Here is a 26,041-nt window from a genome sequence, read left to right as displayed (position 1 = left end):
AGAGTTTTTACTTCGTCAGCACTGAAATCAATCGATTTCTTCAGGTTAACGATATTGATTGTGTTCTTTTACACCAAATTCATGATGTCATCTGCACTCTCTTTGATTTTAGCCGTGAGGATGAGAACGATGTCCTTCCTGTAGCTGGCTCATTGATGGTTCACTATTCTGCTCCTTGGTTGGGGTATTCGGGTATGAATCGCATTCACCCCCCTTTTTTACACCGCAAGCATATGAGTGAGTTTCAACAATGCCTTTTTTCCTCCTTGGAAGTTTCAACATCCATTATTTCAGCAACAGTTTGGTCATGTCCTGATTACATGCTACTCGCTATGAAGACGTTAGCAGGCTAATTTAACTACACACGCTGACACTTTTCGATAGTTTGCTTGTTCGTTGGAAATAGTCAAAAATATATGTCAATGGTTTGATTAATTACAAAATTATTCATTGTATGGTTAGATAACATTTTTTGTGAAAAAAAAAAAAACACATTTCAACTGCAGTCTAAAACTATAAACTTTGTGAGAAAACCCCAAAATTGTTCCTCAGCTAGAAATGTTACACCCTCCTATGTCGCAATCTTGACCATGTCACTGATTTCATGGCGCTCTCCTGCGCATCATTTACTTCACAAAATCCCGCAAAGGTAAAAGTGCCAGAAATAAACATCGCGAGATTGTACATATGTGCGAGTCAGAGATTTGAAAGCAGACGCTTTCATCGAAAACGATGTACAGTAATCCGTACATACATTTTACGTTTGGGTGGCCCAGGGAAATGTGAGTTTTTCGAAGCAATTTTTGTATCTCTTTCTTTGTAATGCTGTATGTAATTCAATCATTTCGAATTGATCACTTCCCACTGGGCACATACATCAATTCAATGTTTATTCCACGTTGGTTCAACGTAATTTAATTGACATTACATGGATATTGTGTCACAGTGAATTTTTTAATCTGCAGTCAATTTAATTATGTTTTCATGTGCCATGATTCTGACATTTCACATATGATCCTCATAGGATTAGACTACATAATTACAGTGGTGCAGTAAATGTAATCGCAATTCAATACGATGTGCATATACTGTACATATAGCCAATATAGCTATTAAACCCATGTTCAGTGACTGTAATCTGTGACGCAAGTGGCCTAATATGTTTGTGACGTTCCATGGAACCCACGGTATTGTTTAAAACTAGATTCTGATTGGCTTGCAGGTCATTCTACAGTGTAAATTATAAATGAAAACGTGCTTTTGTATCAGTGTTACAGATTCACAATGCCGAGCGTGTCTCAACCCGTACCGCGCTTTTATCTGCCTAAAGGTATCTTCACGCACGACTGGATAGGCCTTTTGGATACGCTTGTCCAAGGTAAGGATATGCGTCAAGCTATAGCCTACTTTTTATGTTTTAGGTCCTAACTCAAGTTACTCCAGTCAAGTGATTAATCAGTCCAATGGCCAATAACATGCATTAGGCATTGCACAAATCAGTGTCTAGGTCAGAATATAAAGTTGCTACTTCCGTCAACTCAATTTACTCAATTCAAGTGATTAATTGTAAGATTGACTTGTTTTGACTGTCAAAACAAATAACTTTGATGGAATATTCCAAATTATAATGGCAATTATGCATCACAATATTACTTGTATTTCAATGATTTATCCAGGCCCAATACATAAAGTCTTCTGAAAGCTGTGTAGCAATCATTCTATTGCTGACCCATAGGATGGTAATCACGTACATGATTGGCTTAATCTAGAATCATGGATGCCTTTCATGCGAGTACACACACCATATATATATATATTTTTTTTACATATCTCAGAAGGAAGATACCTCAATATCTGGAAGCACTGTCTCATGTACAATTGTTAATGCTATCTCTGAAATGTCTAACAAAATGTTGACTTGATTGTTTCATCAAGACCTTCTCATCACAAGTTGGAACTAGTGGTCAACATTGGGACAATGCAGCCATAAATAACATGGACCAATATTTTCATGGAGGTAAGCACTACACTTCTGATGGGTTTAAAGATTGTATTACATTATCTAAAAGTGAGAAAGTAAACCCCAGCTGTTATTCTTTTCACATGGAAGGACAATCCCTATTATGCCATGAATGTTTCATTGCTGAACAACCATAGATATGTTTCCTCTAATTTGGCTCCCGTTCCTCCAACAGTGAGCAAGACCTGCCAGCAGAGCTCACTGGAGCAGGGAGACATCTCGTCATCCTTTTGGCGCCTGACAAAGTACACTTTTTTCCTTCTGAATAACCCTATAGTAACATCTTCTGCACAAAGTTACATTCCTAATAATATTGGTGTTAAGTGAGAAAGAATCCTAAAGATGGTCCAATGGGCATGGTCTGAAGCCTCTCGTCATCTCAGTATGTTGAACCGCCTGATTTCTTGCAGGCTTGAGATTCAGATCCTGCTGAACGATGTTAAGCATTCGATTAACCACATGCAGGGGACGCTGAACACCATGCAGGGGCAGTGTATTGAGTTGTAGACTGCCATGACTAAGGTAGTGTCAGATGAGTCTCAGATACAGAAGAATAAGTCTATGATGGTATGGTGATAATGATTGAGATGGCGATTATAATAATGATGACTAGTGGTACCCAACCCTACAGGCAGTAAATCATTGGATCTGATTAATTCAATTCAATGCAATCTTTGAGGACTGCAACCATAGAAATACAATTGATTTACACTAATAATAAGCTATTGTCAACTTCCCGTCTATGCTTATCTTGCTCATTGCTCACTGTCAATTGCTGACTGTTATCCTATGTGTGCATCTATTATTGATTTCTCACAGAAAAATAATTTGGTTTCAAATGTACCTGGGGCCATGTAAATAATTGTTAGGCTACTCATTTTGAATCCACCGTTGGCAACTTGTGTGACCATAAAAGTGTGTGCAACTGGGCACAGTAAAATAATTTGGTTACTCACCTGCACTACATAGAAGGCCCTTCAAGTCGGAACTAGGAAATTTTGACATTTCTGACTCGCGAACTCGTTATGGAATGATGATTTCAAGTTTCCCACTTGGGAAGTATCAGAATCAACCAGTAGGAAGCTCTACACTGATAACTTACATTAATTTTAACTCTGAGGTTCCAGTTTCCGACAGCATGAAAATGCGTCAATAATTGCCATGTTAATTTTGAATGTTCAGTCAGTGAGCATTATGGGTAATTATCCTACATACTTACATCAAATACTTTATGATAGCATCATCTCCTGTAGTAACAGTGTCATTCCAAACACAATAAATGTGAAAATTAACAAAGATACAAAATATTGCTAAGGTGAAGAAAATCAGCTCAAAATTGTAGGAGGAAATGCCTTTGCATAAGGGAGGCTTACGGTATTATAATATATTGTAGATAACATTAATATAATTTGTGTATTTACAGTATCAGTACACATACAAATGAAAGTCTATGCTAGGGATTGATCTACACTGAGTGAACAAAACATTAAGAACACCTTCCTATTGAGTTGCCCTCCCCCTTGGTGGTGGACCATTGTTGATACTCAGGGAAAACTGTTGAGCGGGAAAAACCCAACAGCATGGCAGTTCTTGACACAAACCGGTGCGCCTGGCACCTACTACCATACTCTGTTCAAAGGGACTTAAATCTTTGGTCTTGCCCATTCACCCTCTGAATGACACACATACACAATCCATGTCTCAATTGTCTAAAAATCAATCTTTAACCTGTCTCCTCCCCTTCATCTACACTGAGAAGATTTAACAATTAACATCAATAGCTTTCACCTGATTAGTCTATGTCATGGAAAGAGAAGGTGTTCCTAATGTTTAATACACTCAGTGTATGTGTCAATGATGTTATAGATTCCAAGTGGTTGAGTTTATTAGGGAATGACTATATGCTGTATATTATACCTGCAGATCATCACAGCAGCCGAAGTTGCGGTGCAGAGGGAGGAGATCCTTCAAGCATCAGGCCTCATCTCGTCACAGAGGGAGGGGATCCTCCAAACAGACAGTGTCCCTGTACAGAGGGAGGGGATTCTCTCAGCAGCTAGCATCCTCCGAACATCAGGCCTCATCCCTGTACAGAGGGAGGGTATCCTCCAAACAGCCAGTGTCCCTGTACAGAGGGAGGGGATTCTCTCAGCAGCTAGCATCACTGCACAGAGAGAGGAGATCCTCCGAACATCAGGCCTTATCCCTGTACAGAGGGAGGGCATCCTCCAAACAGCCGGTGTCCCTGCACAGAGGGAGGGGATCCTCCAAACAGCCAGTGTCCCTGCACAGAGGGAGGGGGTTCTCCCAGCAGATATAATCATTGCAAAGAAGACGGAGATCCTCCGTGCATCAGGTCTCATCCCGTCACAGAGGGAGGGGATTCTTTCAGCAGCTAGCATCATTGCGCAAAGGGAGGAGATTTTCCTAGCATTAGGCCTCATCCCGTCACAGAGGGAAGGGATTCTTCCAGCATCTTCTATCACTGCGCAGAAGAAGATCCTCAGAGCATCAGGCCTCATCCCTGCACAAAAGGAGTTGATCCTCCTGATGGCCAGTGTCACTGCGCAGAGGAAGGGAATCGTCCCAATGGCCAGCGTCCCTGCGCACAGGGAGGGGATTGTCCCAAAGGCTAGTGTCTCTGCTGAGAGGAAGGGGATCCTCCAAAACCAGTGTACCTGCACAGAGGAAGGGAATCGTCCCAATGGCCAGCGTCCCTGCGCACAGGGAGGGGATTGTCCCAAAGGCTAGTGTCTCTGCTGAGAGGGAGGGGATCCTCGAAACAGCCAGTGTCCCTGCACAGAGGGAGGGGGTTCTCCCAGCAGCTAGCATCACTGCGCAGAGGGAGGAGATCCTCCGAGCATCAGGCCTCATCCCTGAAGAGAGGGAGGACATCCTCCTCACAGACAGTGTCTCTGCACAGAGGGAGGGGATTCTTCCAACAACTACTGTCACTGTGCGAAAGGAGAAGATCCTCAGAGCATCAGGCCTCATCCCTGCACAGAGGGAGTTGATCCTCCTGAAGGCCATCGTCCCTGCGCACAGGGAGTGGATCGTCCCAAAGGCTTGTGTCCCTGCAGAGAGGGAGGAGATCTTCCTCACAACCAGTGTCCCTGTGAAGAATGGACACAATCATCCACAACCACCTCCCATCATCCCCATAGTAGCACCACTGTGTAAATGGGATGGTGGAGCGTGTACTCCACCTGTGGATTTCTATTCCAAGAGAAGAGGTCACTTAAACTTACCTAATTAGTACAGAAATTACCATTGTGATAGCGTGAGAATTAGCTGTGATAGGTTAAATGTATGGCTCATGTGAGTGTGTATATCTGTAATACTTTCATGCATTTTCTACATAAAACAGGTTTAGCTCCATTTTACTTTGACATTTTAGTCATTTAGCAGATGCTCTTATTCAGAGCGACTTGAGTGTATACATTTTCATACTCCAGTGAATCTCTCCAGGATTTCGCATGGATATTTTGGATATTTGCGGATAAATATGCTAGATTTTGCAGCAACAATTATGACATTTTGCATAGCAATATGCATTTTTGTCCAATTTGTTGCAAAAATGTGCTGACAAGGGAAAAAACTGTGTTGACGTGTGGCTTGATTGAACCATATTATGCAGTTAATGTGCGGTGATTGGTTGGAATTGCGAACCCTCTTTTTGTACTGTGGTAATGGGTCAGTTCTATGCGATAATATTGTGATGATGTGACTATTTTATGCAGAAATAGTTTGGTGATTGGTCAAATTTGTAAGACCTCGCATAATATGCAGGGAATTGTTGATTTTGCAACCAAAACAATGTGATCGCAGAGTCCTGGAGTAACCTCCCAGTTATCCCTGTGACTGCGTGTAGGTTAAGATTGGGTTGTAACAGAGTATCAGAGCGAGACGTTTCTACCTGTCAGCTAGTAATTGTTCTGTATGGTGACATAAGCAGAGTGGCCTGACTTCTCCCACTTATTACAGATGTCCGACTTAGATATGTTGAGCATCCTGCTATGATGTCCATCACCAAGCCGGAACACTCCGAGGCCAACCCTCAGTGCCAGACTGGCAGCCGGCCGGTGGCTGAGCCCGAGACCCCTGCTGTTCACAATAACAGAGGAGGCTGGCTCAGCTGGGTCTTTGGGAGTGGAAGAGTTAATAAGAAGGAGGTTCATCTGCCTGAGGACAAAGACAGATCTGTAAGGAACTGGATATTAACACTATATTCTATGTAGAGACAATTGAGTGGATTTAAAAAAACTATTGTGGCTTGCTTCACATTGCTAATATCTTCTTCCTCAGATTGTCCGGGATCCAACTCTGCACAGATGGGTTAACAAAACTGAGCCCAAGGCTGAGGTACACACTTAAATTCAATGAAATTAAAAACAGTGAACAACCATTGTATTTTAACTGTGATAATATTACTAACAATTTGGAAAATGTGTTGATGTTTTTTACAGAACAAGTGTGTACCACCACCTCCACCGATGGGGACATATGGATATCAGGGGAACACTGGCAGTGTCCCCGAAGGAGTGAATCCTTACTCTATGAAAGCAGGTGAATATTGCTTTAGAATACATGTGGTTCAACCAAGACTGTCAGCCGATCATAGATGTCCCTGGTGGTCTCCTGCTAACACCTTTCCCACTACCAGCAGTTCTATGGGGCAGCATATACCCTACAATGCATTACAATGATGGGACCAACTCAAAGCCTCCAAGCCATGGGCCTGGACTCCTTCCTAGACAGCTCTGGCTTGCTCCCTCCTTCACACTTTGACCTCATGGCACCAATGGTTGTGCCACCTGACACTCTACCCTACTGAGGTATGACTCTGGAAAATCCTTCCAAATTGTATCCATTCATCATTAACTGAGATTTTTCTTTAACATAGCAAGTGGCTGAAATAGCAAGGATGTTAACTATTTTTTATTTTTGTTCAAGAGGCCATTTGCCCAGAGTGGATTTGCCATACATAGATTTTTTCAGCTTTCAAAATCTTCAGCATAAAAAAGTATTAAAAGATGATATTTTAATTAAATCTCTCCTTTGTGTCATGTTCACATTAATTTGATGTGTTCTATCATCATTTACAATGCTTATTTCTTCTGCATTTCTTTACAGAGAAGTGTATAATATACACATATTTTATTTTAGACATTACAAAAACATATTTTTGTGCATTTTGGATTTCCTACATTTACCTGTACAGACAAGTATATTTTATACATATCCATTTTTTTAACGACATTTTTGTATGTATTCCATAGACAGAACTACATATATTGGAATCGAACGTTCGCAGAGATTGTTTTGACTGGAGTGATGCTTAGGACTTCATTAAAAAATCTATCACGTTTTATTTTACCACTACAGTCTGTTCGTCGGACAAAACTGGAGAAAAATAACTAGTGTCGAAAGTAAACATCGGCACCTCGATGGTGTCAACTCTGCTTATGTCTGCGTAATGAAAAGGTAGAGGGAAAAATAAAAAAACATCTGGTCTAGCGATCGATGACAAATTAAATGGTGCCCGTGTAACAGTTTTACTTCTGTCCCGAACCAGTGACCCTTTGCACACATATACAACAGTTACCCATCGCTCCACAAAAGCCGCGGCCCTTGCAGAGTAAGGGGAACAACTACTTCAAGGTCTCAGAGCGAGTGACGTCACCGATTGAAACGCTATCAGTGCACTACCCCCCAAACTAGCTAGCCATTTCACACCGGTTACATCCAGCATAACCCCTCATTCAATTACGCCAGTGGCAAACAGTGAAATGTGAGGAGCAGGAACAGCTATAGCCCTCAAACTCACCTCTGGGTCTCAAAGCCAGTTCCACTGCATTTCTCCATTGTTCTCCTCTCATCGGGGACTGATCTAGACCTGGGACACCAGGTGGGTGCAAGTCATTATCAGTTAGAACAGAAAACCAGCAGGCTCGTAGGGCAGGGGAGCGTTTCCCAAACTTGGTGTGCATTTTGGTTTTTGTCCTAACACTACACAGCTGATTCACATTAACAAAGCTTGATGATTAGTTGATTATTTGAATCAGCTTTGTAGGGCTAGGGGAATAAAAAGAAAATGTGCAGCCCTTTGGGGTTCAGGTGACTGAGTGTGGGAAGCCTTTGTCATAGGGTAAAAGTTGAATACCCCTGGACTGTAGGCTGCACACCTTGGGTCAAATATTAGATTCTGTAGCTGTGTATTTTATCAAAACAATTCTGTTCTACAATGGTTCCTTTCCTTAGCTCAGGGTAAGTAGTCGCAGGCCTAGAAGAGTCTTATGCGACGCAAACATTTGAATTGTGTTCTTCCTCCTTTTAATCAATCATAATAATTTGTCAAATGCCTTACAGGTTGTTTTGCCTATTGTTAGCAGCTGTGGGCATACAAGCACAACAGAAACCTTCTATAAGTATGCAATTTTCACCCTACAAGTTCAAGCACTAAGCGTTTGACAATATATATTTTTTGGTTTTTAACTAACCTTTCCCATTCCAGATGACCTCAACGCTGAATGCCTTGGTAACGTTATTCGTTTGAGTGTCGCTCCTCTTTTTAAAGAGGTTGATGCTGTCTTCAGTGAGTTTGTCTCTTATGATTCTCCTTTCATGATTCATGGATTGTTGTTTGTCAACTATTGTGTTCACACCATCTCCATCCCTTCCAGATGACACACAAATCATAAACCTGACGCCTGGCCTTGCTACTCAGTGTGGATTCAGCTTTAAATTTGACCCCATGGGGAATGCCATGTTTTTTGCTTCTCTTCAAAACTGCTTTTCCCAAAACATGGTAACCCTTAGCACTGTAGTGTTTGCCTTTCAGTGTCACTGCATTTGCAACCCATAATGTAGCAACATAATGTAGCGGCTTTAATTATTTTTTTTTCCTTCCCCCTTCATTTTAGGATGATAAGATGTTCAGCTTGGTCATGCAGTTCAGGCTGCCAGGAAACCACATGAATGAAGACCCTGTGTATAGAGTGGGCAAAACCTGTAGCTACACCCCCTGGACCTCCCGAGAGATTCTGTGCGACCGCAACTACATGGAGGCAAGTGAGCAGAGCATGCCCCAAAGGACATGTTTACAGTCGAGCTTGTTGTACTGCCTGTATAAATGATCTGTCTAGAGCTACAACTGTCCGGTGTTTCATTTCTTCTGCTTCTGTGACACAACGTAGAGTGTCTTGACACTCTTAATTCAATACTCCTTCATTTAAGGAGGCGAGTGGACAGATTGAGAACTGGCCCTTGATTTCATATTGTATGGGAGGGAGAAAATGCATAGGGAATAATGGCCTTTCTTCTCTAGGTGTCTGTCAGAAGGACTCTTCCAGACATCCAAACCGTCCCTGAACAGCCCACTGGAGGCCCGAAAGCAAGGAGCGCCAACTTCCGGAGAGGAGCTGAGGTAGCCATGTTTCTGTAATTTCACTACAGGATGGCGCTAAACAAAATGTGTGTTTGTTGACCATTTGTTTAATTCCTGTTTCCATTTCCTGAGACAGGCTGTTGCTGCAGGATACAAAATGACAGCAGTCGTCTTTAGTCCTAGCAAGAAGGTCATGAGTGTGGATGAGGTCCAAAGAAAGGGCTATGCAATAGCCAACACTCCCACACGGCTGGTGTTAAGAAGCCCTCATAATGCAGAGGAGACATACCTCCAGAATGTAAGCTGACTTTCTCCACTTCCTCCATGAACTGGGTCATGTTCAGTAGAGCAAAAATTTGGAAACGGTGGCCCTACCTGAACTCTGCAACATATTGTTAATACGGTGTGCCCTACTGAACACGGCCCTGGTGTGGTTGCCCCCTGAACAGGTAGCTGGGGTTCCGATGCGGGTGCTCTCAATCTCAACCTTCTTTGAGCAGAAGTGGCTGGTTACTCGAGTAGATTCCACGGCTGTTTGTCCAACACCAGGTTGAGTGTGAAATAATGGACTAACTTGGCAAATTAAGATCCTATGAACCCAGTTCTTAATTGGCTCCAGACCAGACTTTGATTTGTGTTCAGTTGGTAAAATGTTTTGGGATGAACTTTTTCCAAATAATGGCACATTTTGTTTTCAGTTGAAAAATGTTCTGTTATGATGTGCACTTGACTTGTTTCACTGCAGGAGCAGTGGCCTTTACTCCAGAAGTGATCACCTGGTACATGCCCAAGCACATAGACCCACTTTTCTCCTCTGATGCCTTCACCATGTTGGAGGTGTACATGGGAATTGACGCTAAGAGGCTGGACACTGAGGAAATGGCTGCCAGAAACTACTCGGTTTTAGTCACAGAGGCTCATATTATTGTTGAAATTCCGGTGGGGGCGGTTGGCGGCTATTTCAAGGTCAGCATTGGATGAGTAAAATGTTCCTGTTTTAATTTGTAAATCTTATTTGTAGAGCCCTTTGTACTGCAGCAGTTGACAGTGCTTTGCAGTAACCCTTTGCCATCTCTCATGGGTAAACGCCTAGAAACGTTGTCTTGTGTAAAATGTCTGCTTAATCCGGCTAATATACAATGGATTGTTGGGTGTGTATACAGCCTGACACATTGGATTGCAAAATTGTGTGAATGTTGCATAAAATGACACTTAAACATTGTCCTTCAGCCGCTTGAAATTTGAGACCAAATATCCACATTAAAGTATTGTTTACCTGACTTTTTAGGGAGCCGGTAGCTTTGCCACTCAACTGAATGCAAGCAACGTTCGGTTACACTCGGCTACTGTTTACATATTGTGCAAGTGTTTACTTGGCGTGTCGGTTGCTTTGAAAATAAACACCGCCGGAAATGCAAGTTGACAACCATATGCCTACCAGCTCTCTGAAGTCGGGTAAACAGATATTGTCTTAAATTACGAGCGGCTGAAGGACAAACCACACAGATAACCGGTAGAGTAACATTCTGGCTTGTAAGGAACATTTAGCTGTTTTTGCACTCCAATTGTGTATTACAGCCTGAATGCATCACTCGTCTCCCTTTACAGAGCCATATTCAGGATGACCAGTACTTTGTCACTTACACCATTGAGCCCATGCTTGAGTTGCTGTGGATCGAGGAGGTCGCACACGAGGACACACGCTACAAAGTCCTCTTCCCTATCACAACACCTCCGATGGCCAGGCCTCCACAAGTTCGCAACTGTGAGTCTGGTTTAGTTAAGTAGTGCCTATGGTAATTTGGGATGCCTGGGTTGTTCATTAGGCACAAAACAGAAGAAAATGTACTAAAACGGGGAGGCAATAACAAATGTCAATTTTCGACTTCACTTGTAGCCCATTTCAAAATGTTTTCCTTTGTTTGCCAATGAACAGACACGCCCTTAGACACAGTTCCTGAGCAGGCAGTGTTTGTGCTTGAGTTGGGGACCTTCAACCTTGATGTGGAGCTGCTGAACATCACCTTTCCCACCATGGTGCTAACTGTTGCAGAGTGCAACGCCAGAGGCTTCAATGTTCAGGAGCAGAGATCCCTGGACAACACCTTGAAGAGCTTCAGGATGGAGGTGCCCTTCTCAGACCCGGTGGTCTTTAAGGAGGTGTGTTTCTGTTAAATGCAAAGCCACACGCAGTGATGTGTACACGCCCTAATAAGTGGGCCACCAACAAAATATAAATAATGGCACAAGTGTACTTTGTATCCCTCATTTACTCAAGTGTTTCCATTATTTTGGCAGTTGTATGCATTTACTTGCCAATAGTGCTTGATTTAGAGGAATGAAGGCAACATTACTTCAAGTATATAGTTTGTTTTAATAGTCCCCATATGTACTTAGTTGTCACTTGATATTGAATAGAGTTCTGTTACTACAATAATACTATCAATTGACCAATGCTTTTAACTTCACTACAGAGAAGGGCGGAACAAGGTGTCACAACCTTCACTCTTCAGCTGATCTACGGCCTGGTCGTCTTTCCAGAGTACGCTCCTTTCTCTCACTCTGCCGTTGTGGACGCTGTACTGCTGGACATTGGTATGTCTCTGGACTACGCCAAACTACTGTTGAATGGTTTCCTCTCGTTAATGATTGCAGTGAAAGCCCAACTAGCCATACTGTAGGTTTTTCCTATGCGGTCTCTCTACAAAGAAAATGTTAAGCTTTAGAGTATTTGGACCCAGTGTCCTGTTCCTGGTTTGCCAGGATCGTGTTTATTCTGAAAACAAGGTTTTCTCCTTGGACAAGTTCAAGTAGCACCTTGCTGTTTGCGCTTAATGAACACAACCCTGTTTGTCCTTGTAGTGCCACCCTCAGTCACTGGCAACTGTGATCAGGAGAACTTTCACATCACTGTGGACTACAGGAACCAAGATCCCTTTTTCGTGGTCTTGGTTGGCAAGCGCCTGCTTAACCATGAGCTTGCACAACAGTATTTGACAGAGGGCGACGCAGACTTCACCATCACGTTGCCCTTCTCTTCGCCGGACGCAGTGTTTGAGGTACGATGCTCTCCCAAAACATGTTAACCTAAATTGCAGCAGCTAGCCTCTCTTTCCTTACCCTGTATACATGCATACAATATTGGACTAATGAACTCTCCCATTGGTTCCCAGTCGGTTCACCCGTCCTCTGTCAGGAGCAGACTGGATTTGGCTCTGTTGAATCCTTACAACAACATGACCATCAAATACTTTTCCCTGGCTTGCAGCTTCCTCAAAACGCTGACTGGTTGGTTCTCAAACAATTACTTCCGATAAATAGTCGTTTGACATGGTTACTGTAGTAACCTGGTATATTTGTTTACCAATAGATGGCAGTATTGACTCAAGACGGGTTTGCTTCCCGCTATCCGTAGCTATTTCCTATGTCTGCCTATTTAACTATGATTAAGAAAGCTTCAGGTAGTTTAAGCCAGGTGCATAAGATAATGTTAAAATGAAATACTAAACCGTACGTAAGTCTCATGAGTCATAATTATAAGGAAGCCTTTAAGGATACTACCGTTACCAAACCTGGGTTCCTTGCAAATACTGTGAGTCTAATAATAGTGCCAGATGGGCATGGTTTGCACTTTTGGTGCTATTCCATTGGTTCTACTGTGCTCAATGAAGTGTAACAAATACAGAACCTGTCTTTTGCTCCCCCACCCCCAAGAGTGTTTCTCTAACGGAACGATGACTGCGCTGGCGGTCAAGGTGGAGTCTGCTCCCAGTCTGAACCCCGGTCAGCTGACCCTGAGCGACCCCGCCTGTGGTCCCACCTACAGCGACGATCGCTTCGCCTACTTCCACTTCACTGTCAACTCCTGTGGCACCACCAGGAAGGTAAAATGACTATTACCCTGAGGTGATGGGTACTGTGTATTTACGGACTGTTTGCTTCTGCAGGCTGTAATAAGTCAATTCCCCTCTACTACATAGTTTATCAACAATGTCATGCTGTATGAGAACGAAATCTCCTTGCCAGATGAACTTGAGGTGAAGCTGAATGGCACGACGTCTTCAGAGGAGGAATATCAGTAAGTGCATTACGCATCACAATTGTAGCTGTTAGATTTTATAGGTTTTTTCTTCACCAATTGCTCAATACTTTGTATACAGGGAAAATGTGCCTCTACTACCAGTGTGTCCACTCCACTGCTTGAAGTTTCCCCTACTTCCCTCTTTAGGTTAAAGGTTTCCTGCTACTATGTGGTCAACATCACTCGCACATTGGTCTTCCTCACCAGGCCGCGTGACAACGAGCCTTTTGCCGAGACTGGGACGGGTCGACTAATGGTCAGAATGAGACTCGCTCAGGGTAAGCGTGCACAAATTCAGAATTTCAACTTGGCATCTAAATTCTAATCACTCCTGATGATCTGGAATATAGGATCTTGGAAGGTGTCCTTTACAAAACCATTTCCAAAAATGTAAGCCATATGATATATTACTCTTGCGATCTGAGATCTACAGCTGTGGCTACGGAGTAACGGTGAGGAGCTGATTTGGGATTTTGTCAGAAGCCTCTGGTGTGGGGGGCGGGTTCATCGGGGCACATTAGGATATGATAAACGAGTGTTTCTTAATGGGCAAGTTGATGGTACCTTGCTGTTTTGTGCCCGCTGAACACTCGTTCTGTGTTCCAGACGCCTCGTATAACACGTTTCACCAGGAGGAGGACTATCCAGTGTTGAGGTACCTGAGACAGCCTCTGCACTTTGAGGTGGAGCTGACCAGGTCCTCTGACCCCAAGGTAGCGCTGGTGCTTGACCACTGCTGGGCCACCCCCAATGAGGACCGTGACTCCCGACCCCGGTGGAATCTCATCATTAATGGGTAACTTGTTGTTTTTGGGCCTAAACAAGTGTTATTCCACAGGTGTGGTTCCTGAGTATTTATCAACCTATCATGCTTGGCAGGCCATTTACTTTGGCTACCGTGGCTATGCCCCCATCCATAGGTCATGAGTGGTCACAATGGTTTGAGCTTAAAAACGATGTGAGCAGTATGCGGTCTGTCACCAGATCTCCACCCAAATGAACACTTACGGAAGATTCTGGCGCGTAGCATCACATGTTTGTTATCACTGCAGCGTAGCATTGAAACAGAACGTATGACGCAAACAAACGACTCTAAACCGCGTTGTCTGAAAAGCGTCTAAACAATGTTTTGTACTGATGAGAAATAAAGGTCTTCACAACTTTATTCCACCTTTGCTTGTAAAATATATAAATGTTAATGCTATCATCTAGTCTAAATAACAGCTAGACTTGTTTTACAATGTGCTCACCAGTGATGTGGTACAAGGGAGCCATGTTTGTCAAGCAAGAATTCCCTAATTCCATTCAATGCTTCCATTGCCTGAGAACTTAACTTAGTTTGGCCACTTCAGCGTGTGACAAATCTTTGTACTTGTTACGGCGTACACATGACAAGTAGTTTTTACAATTAACAAATCAAAAAGCCAATTGTCACCTCCCCAAATACAAGCCTAGCTTAACCGTAGCACGAAAGTTAAACAGTTGCAAGATATAGATCAATCCATTAAGTCCTCGGGAAGTTATTGTGGAGAGGATGATACAGGAAATATGACTTAGATGGGGGATTTATCAACAGTTTTTCTAAGCTAAATACCCCTGAGGTACCATAGTTTACACTCTGATGCCGTGTTAAAATCAACTAACGGCTTGGAAGTCTTTGTCTTGAATGCACTGAAGTCTATGGGGGTACTCCGAGATCCCAGGTGTCTTAAACACCATACGTCAGTCGAGTCTGACAGACTCTTACGTGATAACCCGACTGCATTGTATGGCGTTAGCTCATATTCAGTACCACCTTCAAAAGTGTTTTACACACGTGTCCATTACAATCTAGGCAAGAATCAGAATGCATGAATAAAACGCTAAGTACATTATACTTATGGTATGCTACAGTAGAAACGTTACACAGAAAATAAGGCATTTTGATAGGAATGCACGCATGTCCAGTTATTTGTAAGGAAGGCAATGTGGGCACCAGGCAATAAATGTGCCGGGGGGAGAGTTTATGAGCGGCTGGCAAGCTTGGCTGGCAAGCTTAGCTTGCCTTTCCGATTTGGTTTCATACAACTGCTCTTAATACTGACTGAATACTTGTTGAATTCAGGCACAAGTGACCTCTTGTGTTTAAAACGGTTATGCGCTTAACATAATGGATGGTTCACACGCCTGTGCAGCATGGAAGTTGATGTTTGAAACTGAATAGGATCAGTTGACAGGATCCCTAGAAGTTGATGCCACTTTCAATGGAATTTCCTGTCCTAGAGGAATGCGCTAATTGGGAGTTGCTAAACATGAACAAATACCACGGTCAAGTGTAGCAGCATCTTGCTAGCCTTATTTAGCTAGCTAATGTTCATATTTAAAAAATGTCACACAGCTGGGTTTGTCATAAGCATTGATTTGGGTGAGCACTTTGCCACAGATGGACACCGCTGGCCTAAGTTTTTACGTTGCCATCTTCTCAAGAATTTAAATTGGGTAACCTATTGAAAGATTACTTATTTTTCCTACATTGTAATGGACACTGCAACCTTTGGTAGATGGGCTACAATGACTTTGCCCGTGATTATGCACGCTGCAAATGACACTTTATTTTGCGGGTGTCTTTTCAGTATCTGGATACATGTTACACCAAGCAGTGGAGTGAAGCAACTTGATTGGTCAAAACCATTTATTTGGGGGATCGGGTTTGCCAAATGCTATCAAAACACGCCATTTTACCATTTTTATGAAATGGTTGCAAAACCCCAAATTTGGCACCCCCTATTTTAATTTGCTCCGGCGGCCATGTGGACACAAGGCTCATCTGTCACGGGTGTAACTTTGCAGCGGTTTATTAAATCAAATGTCATCCTGGTGGGGGTGGTAGCAGTTTGAAAACACAGGCTGATAATGTTTTGTAGATCATAGGAAAAGACACCACATTCACATGGCTGTGCACAAAATGGGCAGTTCAGATTTGTCACTTCAGCTGTAACTATATCATACTTGGCTTAAATCATTGTGCAAGTCCTGAGAAAGCTCTGGCCGTCATCTGTCAGCTCAAGTGGATTTGTACTGGTGTGGGCGTTTGTCTCTTAATGTAATGTCTTCAGATTTCACAAATCCCTTTTTGCTAATATCTGTCAGTTAAACAGTAAATGATAAACCTCCCAAAGATGCAAATGACAAAAGTAGGCCTTAACTGTCAATGCGTAGGTTACTTTGTATAGTAGAGCTGCTCCCTTCACAGAAGTCCTCCACGTGTGAATCTGATGCCATGGGTGTAGAATATATTTTGTGACCAATTTTTCCGACAGCGGAAGAATTGCTCTGGCGCATTGCATGAAATTCTTAATTAAAACGAAGTACTTATTTTGAAAATATGATACCGACTGTCTGTTCGGCAACTTTGGTTAAACCACGGTCAATTGATCAATATTCAGGTCGCCTGTAGTCTGACCATTCTGGATCATTTAGAATTTTAAGAACCATTTAGAGGGACGTCTCACCACATGAGAATGCATTCATGTCAATGTAATTGAATATACATGTTGGACATACGACGTAGACATTTGACATCCGTCATTTAACTAGCTATAAAAGCCTTTGCAGTAGACAAAGTAATATTATTGTTGAGAAATGCTATGGCATTGCTAGTATGACCCTCCCTTGACAAATTAAATGCATTTATTTTCAAATAGGCAGCCCAATTTCTGTTTATAAAAAAATAAAAAATATACTAAATCAGATTTTTCCAGGTCTGATGGGCCAAAAGATCAGAAATTAAAACCAACAAACTACTGTTGTGACCTTGAATTATCTGAGGACTGTTTAATTGTTACCCGACTAAATGAATCGTGTTAGGATTTGGGGTGCCGAGGAAACGGTTTTAAAGATACCGTCTCCCGACTTAAACTCTAGACGGTAGAAATCTATTACATTGCTAAAGTCAACTTATTAACCATTACATCGTATCCTCCTCGCAGCTGCAAGAACCCCAGCCTTATGATTCAGTACTATACAAATTGGTTTAATTTATTTACTAGCTAAACACACAGGTCCCTAGCGAACTGACACAATATGACGGCTTGTTACGATGTCTCCCCCACCCATGGTTCCATAAGGGACACTTATCGTTGTTACATTTTTGCATGAATGTATTTATGTGGGATGCCGCTGTGGTTGGGTCTTCTCTCTGATTGGCTCCCTGAGGTCACAATGTCTATAGTTGTCCGTGGCTCCAATGACTAGTCTTGAACGGAACTTCAGGATGGATTTTCCTTTCACTCATTCTGGAAGATGGGCTAATCAACCCTGTCGCTGATTCCTCAGTGGGTGATGAGAGTAGGATGGTTTGGATATAGTATCAGAATTGTCCCACTGAAGTTAGCTTTTCTAGGTACTTGGCTCACACAGCTAATCGGCTGTACCAGTGACTGTCTGTCTGAGGGGTGTTTATTCTCCCTCGTGTTGGTATTCAGGTTTCGGACCACTTTGGACATGAGCTGCAGCTCGCCGTCCTTTGGAAGGTGCGTTTAGGGAAGTTCCAACCATTTCAAACGTGTAGCTAGCGACTCACAGTTTTCTGGTCTAATGTTAATTTCAGTTACCAATCCTTTTATGCACTCTGGCTGCCGGGGACAGTTCTGTCAGTCTGACCCGCTCTCTGATGTCACTTGTGGCATGGCTACTTACTATGCACATTTTCTAGGAGTTTCTCTAATACGTTCAAAAGTGAATACTGGAACAATATTTCTAACATAAGACTGGTCAGAGATAGAAAAAGAATCATGTTGATTCTTATTTTGTGATAAAAAAAAGGAAATACTGGAACTAGAAAAGTGCTCACACTACAGGTAGGAAGTCTCGAGCCTTTACATTGTATATGAAATATGTTGGGTGTTTTTCAAGACCGAGGTGAATTTAGGAGGGGTAAGAGTTTTGGTGGGAAAAGCCTGTTAACAAAGACATTCCTTTAGTTCATACTGGAGGGGGAGAAGGAACCCACTTCTCCTGTCAATTTACAATGGGTTGAATTGATCTGATCCTCACAGGACAGTCATGACACCACCATAAGACTTCGTACACAAGGCGGTTGGGGTTTAGTGTTCTTGTTCCTAACTTAGTCCCTCTCTCTACACTGGCAGTTGTGAGAACCCGGAGGATCCGTACCGTGTAGTCTTCCACCCGGTGGTAGCTGACGCCAGGGTCCACTTCCCCCCTCACGTCAAACGCTTTGAGGTCTATATGTTTTCCTTCGTCGAGGATGCGGTTGAGCCGAGTGGCCAGGTAACAAATTTCACCCAACAAGCTTTAGGTTAATTTTGTGAGTGGCAATCATCCCTTTTTTAAATTTCTGACACCCTCAAATCTTTAATTCCTAGGTCTTTGTCCATTGTGATGTGGTCATCTGTGACGCCAGTAGTCCCTCTGGCGGCCCCTGTAGTGGACAATGTGTGAATCAGGACAACTTGAAAAGAGGTAGGTCTTGTTTTATGCTTTTCAGACCCTGTCAGACCATAACTGAACTAATAGGTTCTCTCTCTCAACAGGTCAACGACATGTCAAAGACCTCTTTGAGGAGCCTCATTTCTATGTTTCTTCTGGATACATTCTTTGGGTGTAATGTCTTGTTCTAACATGTCAAATAAAGTGTTCTATATAACAATTACGTTTGTTTTACTTGCGTGGCAACAATCCTAACCGTTGGAGCTCCCTTATTTGTATCTGATTTGCGTATAACACCAAGGCGCATGTACTTTAGTGGATGTAGTAGGCTTGTCATCTGACGTGTATCAATCAACCCTTTTGTAAGCATGGAACTCTGAACCATCCACACCAATTTCCCATCTAGGACGAACAATGGGTGTCAAAACAAAAGCTTTCCAATGTCCAGTAGGAAGAACTGACTCAATGTTATAGCAGATGGTGGTTTGTGAGGCCAGCAGGGCTGTGGTTGGCTGCAGGCCCCAGGGAGCACAGCAGTGTTGGGAATTTTCAACAGAAATTACAACTTTACTTGATACCTCTCACTAGCTTGGTTTCCATCCAAATATGGACCTTTCTTTAATGATATGCATGTACATCTCAAATGTGGAGAGCTTGACTTTCTCACTACTTTTTTTTTTGTAAGAAGTGTTGACAAGCTGAATGTACCGAGCGATCTGTTTATAAAACTAAAAGCGCACAGCTCGGACACCCATGCATACCCCACAAGACATGCCACCAGAGGTCTCTTCACAATTGCCAAGTCCGGACTACGGAAGGTACAGAGTCATGAATACGTTGCAATCTATTCCGCATCACGATCAGATTTAAAGAAACACCTTACGGAACAGCGGGAACAGCAGAGATGCAGCAGTAACTCAAAGTTGCGAGCTTGCACCGCTGGATGGCTTCATTGCTCCAGACCACAAGGGGGAGTTGGCGCACTGGAGGATGAATTAGTTGGGTAACATAAATAAATAGGATGTTTAATTTACATAATATGCTTATGTGAGTTGTCATTAGAATGTGTCCCTTTGGACTATACTGTTGACAGTTGCACGTTTCCCTTCTCAGCTAGGGCTCAGTCACTTGGGGCCCAGAGAGGGGTGACGTCAGAATGGAACATTGTCTTCATATGTGAAGGGATGGCGTGATTAAGGGGAAACCAATTATCTCTTGTCTCAACAATGTCTGTGTGCAAGTCACTACCCTCAGTGAGCTTGTCCAGGAGTGGGGAGAAGAGGTTTACTTGGTGGCATCAAATTTATTTATATAGCTCTTACATTAGCTGATATCTTAGTGCTGTACAGAAACCCAGCCTAAAACCCCAGAAGGCAAGCAATGCAGGTGTAGAAGCACGGTGGCTAGGAAAAACTCCCTAGAAAGGCCAAAACCCAAGAGAGGAACCAGGCTGAGGGGTGGCCAGTCCTCTTCTGGCTGTGCTGGGTGGAGATTATAACAGAACATGGCCAAGATGTTCATAAATGATAAGCATGGTCAAAAAATAAAAATCACAGTAGTTATCGAGGGTGCAGCAAGTCATCACCTCAAGAGTAAATGTCAGTTGGCTTTTCATAGCCGATCATTAAGAGTATCTCTACCGCTCCTGCAGTCTCTGAGTTGAAAACGGCAGGTCTGGGACGGGTAGCACATCCGTTGAACAGGTCAGGGTTCCATAGCTGCAGGCAGAATAGTTGAAACTGGAGCAGCAGCACGGCCAGGTGGACTGGGGACAGCAAGGTAATCCTGAGGCATGGTACTAGGGCTCAGGTCCTCAGAGAGAGAAAGAGAATTAGAGAGAGCATACTTAAATTCACACAGGACACCGGCTAAGACAGGAGAAGTACTCCAGATATAACAAACTGACCCTAGCCCCCCGACACATAAACTACTGCAGCATAAATACTGGAGGCTGAGACAGGAGGGGTCAGGAGACACTGTGGCCCCATCCGATGATACCCCCGGACAGGGCCAAACAGGAAGGATATAACCCCACCCACTTTGCCAAAGCACAGCCCCCACACCACTAGAGGGATATCTTCAAACATCAACTTACCATCCTGAGACAAGGCCGAGTATAGCCCACAAAGATCTCCGCCACGGCACAACCCAAGGGGGGGGCGCCAACCCAGACAGGAAGATCACGTCAGTGACTCACCCCTCCTAGGGACGGCATGAAAGAGCACCAGTAAGCCAGTGACTCAGCCCCTGTAATAGGGTTAGAGGCAGAGAATCCCAGTGGAGAGAGGGGAACCTGCCAGGCAGAGACGGCAAGGGCGGTTCGTTGCTCCAGAGCCTTTCCGTTCACCTTCACACTCCTGGGCCAGACTACACTCAATCATATGACCCACTGAAGAGATGAGTCCTCAGTAAAGACTTAAAAGTTGAGACCGAGTCTGCGTCTCTCATATGGGTAGGCAGACCATTCCATAAAAATTTGAGCTCTATAGGAGAAAGCCCTGCCTCCAGCTGTTTGCTTAGAAATTCTAGGGACAATAAGGAGGCCTGCGTCTTGTGACCGTAGCGTATGTGTAGGTATGTACGGCAGGACCAAATCGGAAAGAGGGGTAGGAGCAAGCTCATGTAATGTTTTATAGGTTAGCAGTAAAACCTTGAAATTAGCCCTTGCCTTAACAGGAAGCCAGTGTAGGGAGGCTAGCACTGTAGTAATATGATAACAATTTTGGGTTCTAGTCAGGATTCTAGCAGCCGTATTTAGCACTAACTGAAGTTTATTTTGTGCTTTATCCAGGTAGCCGGAAAGAAGAGCATTGCAGTAGTATAACCTAGAAGTAACAAAAGCATGGATTACTTTTTCTGCATCATTTTTGGACAGAACGTTTCTGATTTTTGCAATGTTACGTAGATGGAAAAAAGCTGTCCTTGAAACAGTCTTGATATGTTTGTCAAAAGAGAGATCAAGGTCCAGAGTAACGCCGAGGTCCTTCACAGTTTTATTTGAGACGACTTTACAACCATCAAGATTAATTGTCAGATTCAACAGAAGATCTCTTTGTTTCTTGGGACCTAGAACAAGCATCTCTGTTTTGTCCGAGTTTAAAAGTAGAAAGTTTGCAGCCATCCACTTCCTTATGTCTGAAACATAGGCTTCTAGTGAGGGCAATTTTGGGGCTTCACCATGTTTCATTGAAATGTACAGCTGTGTGTCATCCGCATAGCAGTGAAAGTTAACATTATGCTTTCGAATGACATCCCCAAGAGGTAAAATATATAGTGAAAACAATAGTGGTCCCAAAACGGAACATTGAGGAACACCGAAATGTACAGTTGATTTGTCAGAGGACAAACCATTCACAGAGACAAACTGATATCTTTCCGACAGATAAGATCTAAACCAGGCCAGAACTTGTCCGTGTAGACCAATTTGGGTTTCCAATCTCTCCAAAAGAACGTGGTGATCGATGGTATCAAAGGCAGCACTAAGGTCTAGGAGCACGAGGACAGATGCAGAGCCTCGGTCTGTGCCATTTAAAGGTCATTTACCACCTTCACAAGTGCAGTCTTAGTGCTATGATGGGGTCTAAAACCAGACAAAAGCATTTCGTATACATTGTTTGTCATGTCAACAGCTTTCTAAAATTGAGAGGAATGGAAGATTCGATATAGGCCGATAGTTTTTTATATTTTCTGGGTCAAAGTTTGGCTTTTTCAAGAGAGGCTTTATTGGAGGAATACGCAGATTTAAAGAGGAGTCCGTAATTTGCTTTCTAATGATCATGATCTTTTCTTCAAAGAAGTTCATGAATTTATTACTGCTGAAGTGAAAGCCATCCTCACTTGGGGAATGCTGCTTTTTAGTTAGCTTTGCGACAGTATCAAAAAGACATTTCGGATTGTTCTTATTTTCCTCAATTAAGTTGGAAAAATAGAATGATCGAGCAGCAGTGAGGGCTCTTCGTTACTGCACGTTACTACTGTCTTTCCAAGCTAGTCGGAAGACTTCCAGTTTGGTGTGGCGCCAGTTCCGTTCCAGTTTTCTGGAAGCTTGCTTCAGAGTTCGGGTATTTTCTGTATACCAGGGAGCTAGTTTCTTATGACAAACGTTTGAAGTTTTTAGGGGTGCGACTGCATCTAGGGTATTGCGCAAGGTTAAATTGAGTGCCTCAGTTAGGTGGTTAATAGATTTTTGTCCTCTGACGTCCTTGGGTAGGCAGAGGGAGTCTGGAAGGGCATCAAGGAATCTTTGTGTTGTCTGAGAATTTATAGTACGACTTTTGATGCTCCTTAGTATATTGAGTTATTGTCACAGTGGCGTGTATAAGTGGCAGAGGAAGTCAGGCGCAGGAGAGTCAAAATAGAGTGTAGCATGGAGTACTTTAATTAAAGTCCCAGTAATCTGCTCCATAACACTCACGGAAAAATATAATACAAATCTGGGTACGAAGACCCATCGCACACCTATACACAAACAACACAACACTTGACAACGAACAATCTCTGACAAACACATGAAGGGAAACAGAGGGTTAAATACACAACAGGTAATGAATAGGATTGACAACAGGTGTGTGGGAAGACAAGACAAAACCAATGGAAAATGAAAAATGGATCGATGATGGCTAGAAGACCGGTGAAGTCGACCGCCGAACACCGCCCGGACAAGGAGAGGCAACGACTTCGGCAGAAGTCGTGACAGTTATGCCTTGGATGAGGTAATGTTTTGGTACTATGAAGTACCAGGAACGAGATTACAACCTCGTTTTAGAGACCAAACTGAGCGATAATTTATAGCAAATGCAATCTGCCTAAGGGATACTCCTTTCTCAAGTAAAAGGCCCTTTGTGAAGTTTTCCTAAGATCTGTGGTTCGTCATGTAAGATGAGAGGGGTATATCTTTGCTATAAAAGATCTCAGTTGCCAATATGTTGGAACTCTCAACATTTCATAGATAGTGAATTGTTGAATGTCACAGGGCTTTGGTAAAGCTCACATTATTAAAGATGAAGTTTAAGTATAACTCTGACTGGTGTGTGGTTTGTAACTCTCCTCATTTGGTAATACAGGAAATTGCCACGACAGCACTCATAATGCATTTGGGTCCCAAGGCTTTGTGATGACGAATTTTGACGCGAGCCACCGTTGCCTTGTGGCGCTCAACGAAGATGGCTGACGTCTTAACGAGTCAAGCAAATGTACAATTTGAGAGGAATGTGTTAATGTAGAGACAAACGCATTGACTGCACAATTGTGTAAGCTTACCTTGCAATGCAGCTGAAGTAACATAGCTAGCTAACTATTTACTTGCTTATTGTGTCGGGTTAAAAATAACTATGTAGCCGATCTGGGTATGGACCCTAAAACGTAAAGTTCTGAACTAATATTCATACCAATCTATGAACCTCAAGGCTGAATGGCATTAATGAAGCCTAGAGTAGAATATAACTTTAATGTGCCATGGATGCAAGTCCTATATACACATGTACTGTAGTCTGTACATTGAATATATTCACCGGTCATGTACTCTTCCTTGGCAAATAAAGGTGCGGTTCAGGTATGACTGAGACAGTATTTTTCAGTCATATCAAATGCCATTATTTAAATGATGCGGTGTCTGCATGTATTACAATTATACACTTCAACAGTGTTTACTGCTCCTGGGATATCAATGATTACACATTGTAACTATACAATAGACTAAACATGATTGATCTGTAATTCATATATACAGAGAGAAAAAAACCTATGCACATTTAACTCCATTAATCTGAGGACGGACACAGGATAGTATTTCAACCAGTGGAGAATGTGAAACGCTTTATTGAAAGAAGTGCATTTTAATTGTAATATTATAAATACAAGTTCAATCTTGGGCGGGTAGGTGGACTAGTAACCGGAAGGTTGCAAGATCGAATCCCCGAGCCGACAAGGTCTGTCCTTCTGTCCCTGAACAAGGCAGTTCTTAGGCCGTCATTCTTATCTGACTTGCCTAGTTAAAAAAAGAAGGTAGGCAAATCTGTACTTCAATGCACATATGGTGTGCATTAGAAGATGAGGTGGGTAGAGAGGAAAGAACAGCGGCAGATAGCATATGATTCATGAATGACAGTGCTACCCTAATATTCTCTCAGTTCATCACAATTGCGCTGTCGGGACTGGATTCCTCTCACATCAAAACATACCTGCAGACGAGAGAGCATGATTAAGCCTTGTTTTTTTAATGTCTAACACGGTCAGTCATCTCAAATCAGGAGGTGAAATGCAAAACTGACCTTGGATCATTAACTCTGGGGTTTCAATGTAAAGCATCTCTTTAATAATACTTCCTGTTGACTCAACCAAGTGACATCTCACCTATGATCAGGCTGTGCCCTCTGTCAGCCAGTTCAGATGCGGGAGAGGTTCAACAAAACAGCTGATATAACCTAGAGGATTTAGGGGGAGAGGGATGACGTGAGTGGCTACAGAGTACTTTAAGCTGAAAAACATACCCATGAGGACAAACAATAGAAGATAATGCCAATAGGTGTCTCACCACTTGGTTATTGCAAGGCTAACCCATGACTTAGCAGCAACAGATAGTCCAGTGAAAATGGCTGTAAATCTGAAAATTAGCAGCTGACATCGTAAGTTTTTTTTTTAAATTCATGCATGTGAGACAGATTCCATGTACAACAAGACAGGCAGAGATGGAGAAAAATAACACAGAACAGTTTAATTACCTCTGGTTAGGGACACTTTGCCAGCAATAAAGCTTCCACGGCCTGGTCCTCACACAGTGAACATCTGGCAATATCTACATTTTCGACGCCCTTGGTCAGCTCGCTCTCTGAAAGTAAAGAAAACAATAACTGAGATATGACCGTTCAATCTAAAGCAGCACATGTCATTGTTTGAGGATACGTCAATACAGCCCAGTGCTGCTTACCTGAGATGCCATCTTCGTAGGTGTCCGCTTTGACTTCCTTTTCTGTCGGAGAAAAAATTGCTGTCAGAACAATTATTTTGACAAAAAGTAACAAATGCACCTCCATAGCATATAACAAATTGCCTGTAAATAACCACACCTTCATACAAGCGTGCTACTGGATATGGATAATTATTTGTCAACCATAAAACACCTAAT

At 42.8% G+C, this 26,041-nt stretch overlaps 1 protein-coding gene and 1 long non-coding RNA gene across 5 annotated transcripts; one reads left to right on the top strand and one right to left on the bottom strand.

The window, feature by feature from the left end:
• Window positions 1-695: 695 nt before the first annotated feature.
• On the top strand, window positions 696-19,138 carry LOC129848706 (uncharacterized). Of its 3 annotated transcripts, XM_055915804.1 has the most exons (27): window positions 696-782; window positions 1,270-1,378; window positions 1,936-2,017; window positions 2,196-2,265; window positions 3,944-5,253; window positions 6,005-6,222; window positions 6,326-6,382; window positions 6,487-6,586; window positions 6,684-6,855; window positions 8,535-8,615; window positions 8,944-9,087; window positions 9,348-9,446; window positions 9,544-9,705; window positions 9,857-9,956; window positions 10,153-10,373; window positions 11,016-11,172; window positions 11,344-11,567; window positions 11,882-12,002; window positions 12,270-12,466; window positions 12,581-12,695; window positions 13,122-13,291; window positions 13,388-13,485; window positions 13,636-13,766; window positions 14,095-14,284; window positions 18,618-18,759; window positions 18,855-18,951; window positions 19,023-19,138. In XM_055915804.1, the coding sequence occupies exons 10-27, from the start codon at window positions 8,604-8,606 to the stop codon at window positions 19,094-19,096; spliced, it is 2,454 nt and encodes an 817-aa protein (XP_055771779.1). In that variant the 5' UTR covers window positions 696-782; window positions 1,270-1,378; window positions 1,936-2,017; window positions 2,196-2,265; window positions 3,944-5,253; window positions 6,005-6,222; window positions 6,326-6,382; window positions 6,487-6,586; window positions 6,684-6,855; window positions 8,535-8,603; the 3' UTR covers window positions 19,097-19,138. The 3 variants fall into 3 exon arrangements, with proteins under 3 accessions (XP_055771779.1, XP_055771777.1, XP_055771778.1); XM_055915802.1 differs by lacking the exons at window positions 696-782; window positions 1,270-1,378; window positions 1,936-2,017; ... (4 more) ...; window positions 6,487-6,586; window positions 6,684-6,855 and adding exons at window positions 7,511-8,287; window positions 8,390-8,448; window positions 8,704-8,828; XM_055915803.1 differs by lacking the exons at window positions 696-782; window positions 1,270-1,378; window positions 1,936-2,017; ... (4 more) ...; window positions 6,487-6,586; window positions 6,684-6,855 and adding an exon at window positions 8,390-8,448.
• Window positions 19,139-24,930: 5,792 nt separating this feature from the next.
• On the bottom strand, window positions 24,931-25,724 carry LOC129848709 (uncharacterized). 2 transcript variants are annotated; one of them, XR_008758534.1, is made up of 3 exons: window positions 25,638-25,724; window positions 25,270-25,340; window positions 24,931-25,097 (listed from the first exon to the last, which is right to left on the bottom strand). It is a non-coding gene; the product is annotated as an uncharacterized LOC129848709 (long non-coding RNA). The 2 variants fall into 2 exon arrangements; XR_008758533.1 differs by lacking the exon at window positions 25,638-25,724 and adding an exon at window positions 25,451-25,594.
• Between the last annotated feature and the right edge of the window lie 317 nt (window positions 25,725-26,041).

This window comes from Salvelinus fontinalis, unplaced genomic scaffold (assembly GCF_029448725.1).
Source record: "Salvelinus fontinalis isolate EN_2023a unplaced genomic scaffold, ASM2944872v1 scaffold_1125, whole genome shotgun sequence".
NCBI lineage: Eukaryota > Metazoa > Chordata > Actinopteri > Salmoniformes > Salmonidae > Salvelinus > Salvelinus fontinalis.
The sequence above is the reverse complement of the archived record's forward strand: the minus strand, read 5'-3'. Positions and strand labels throughout refer to the sequence as shown.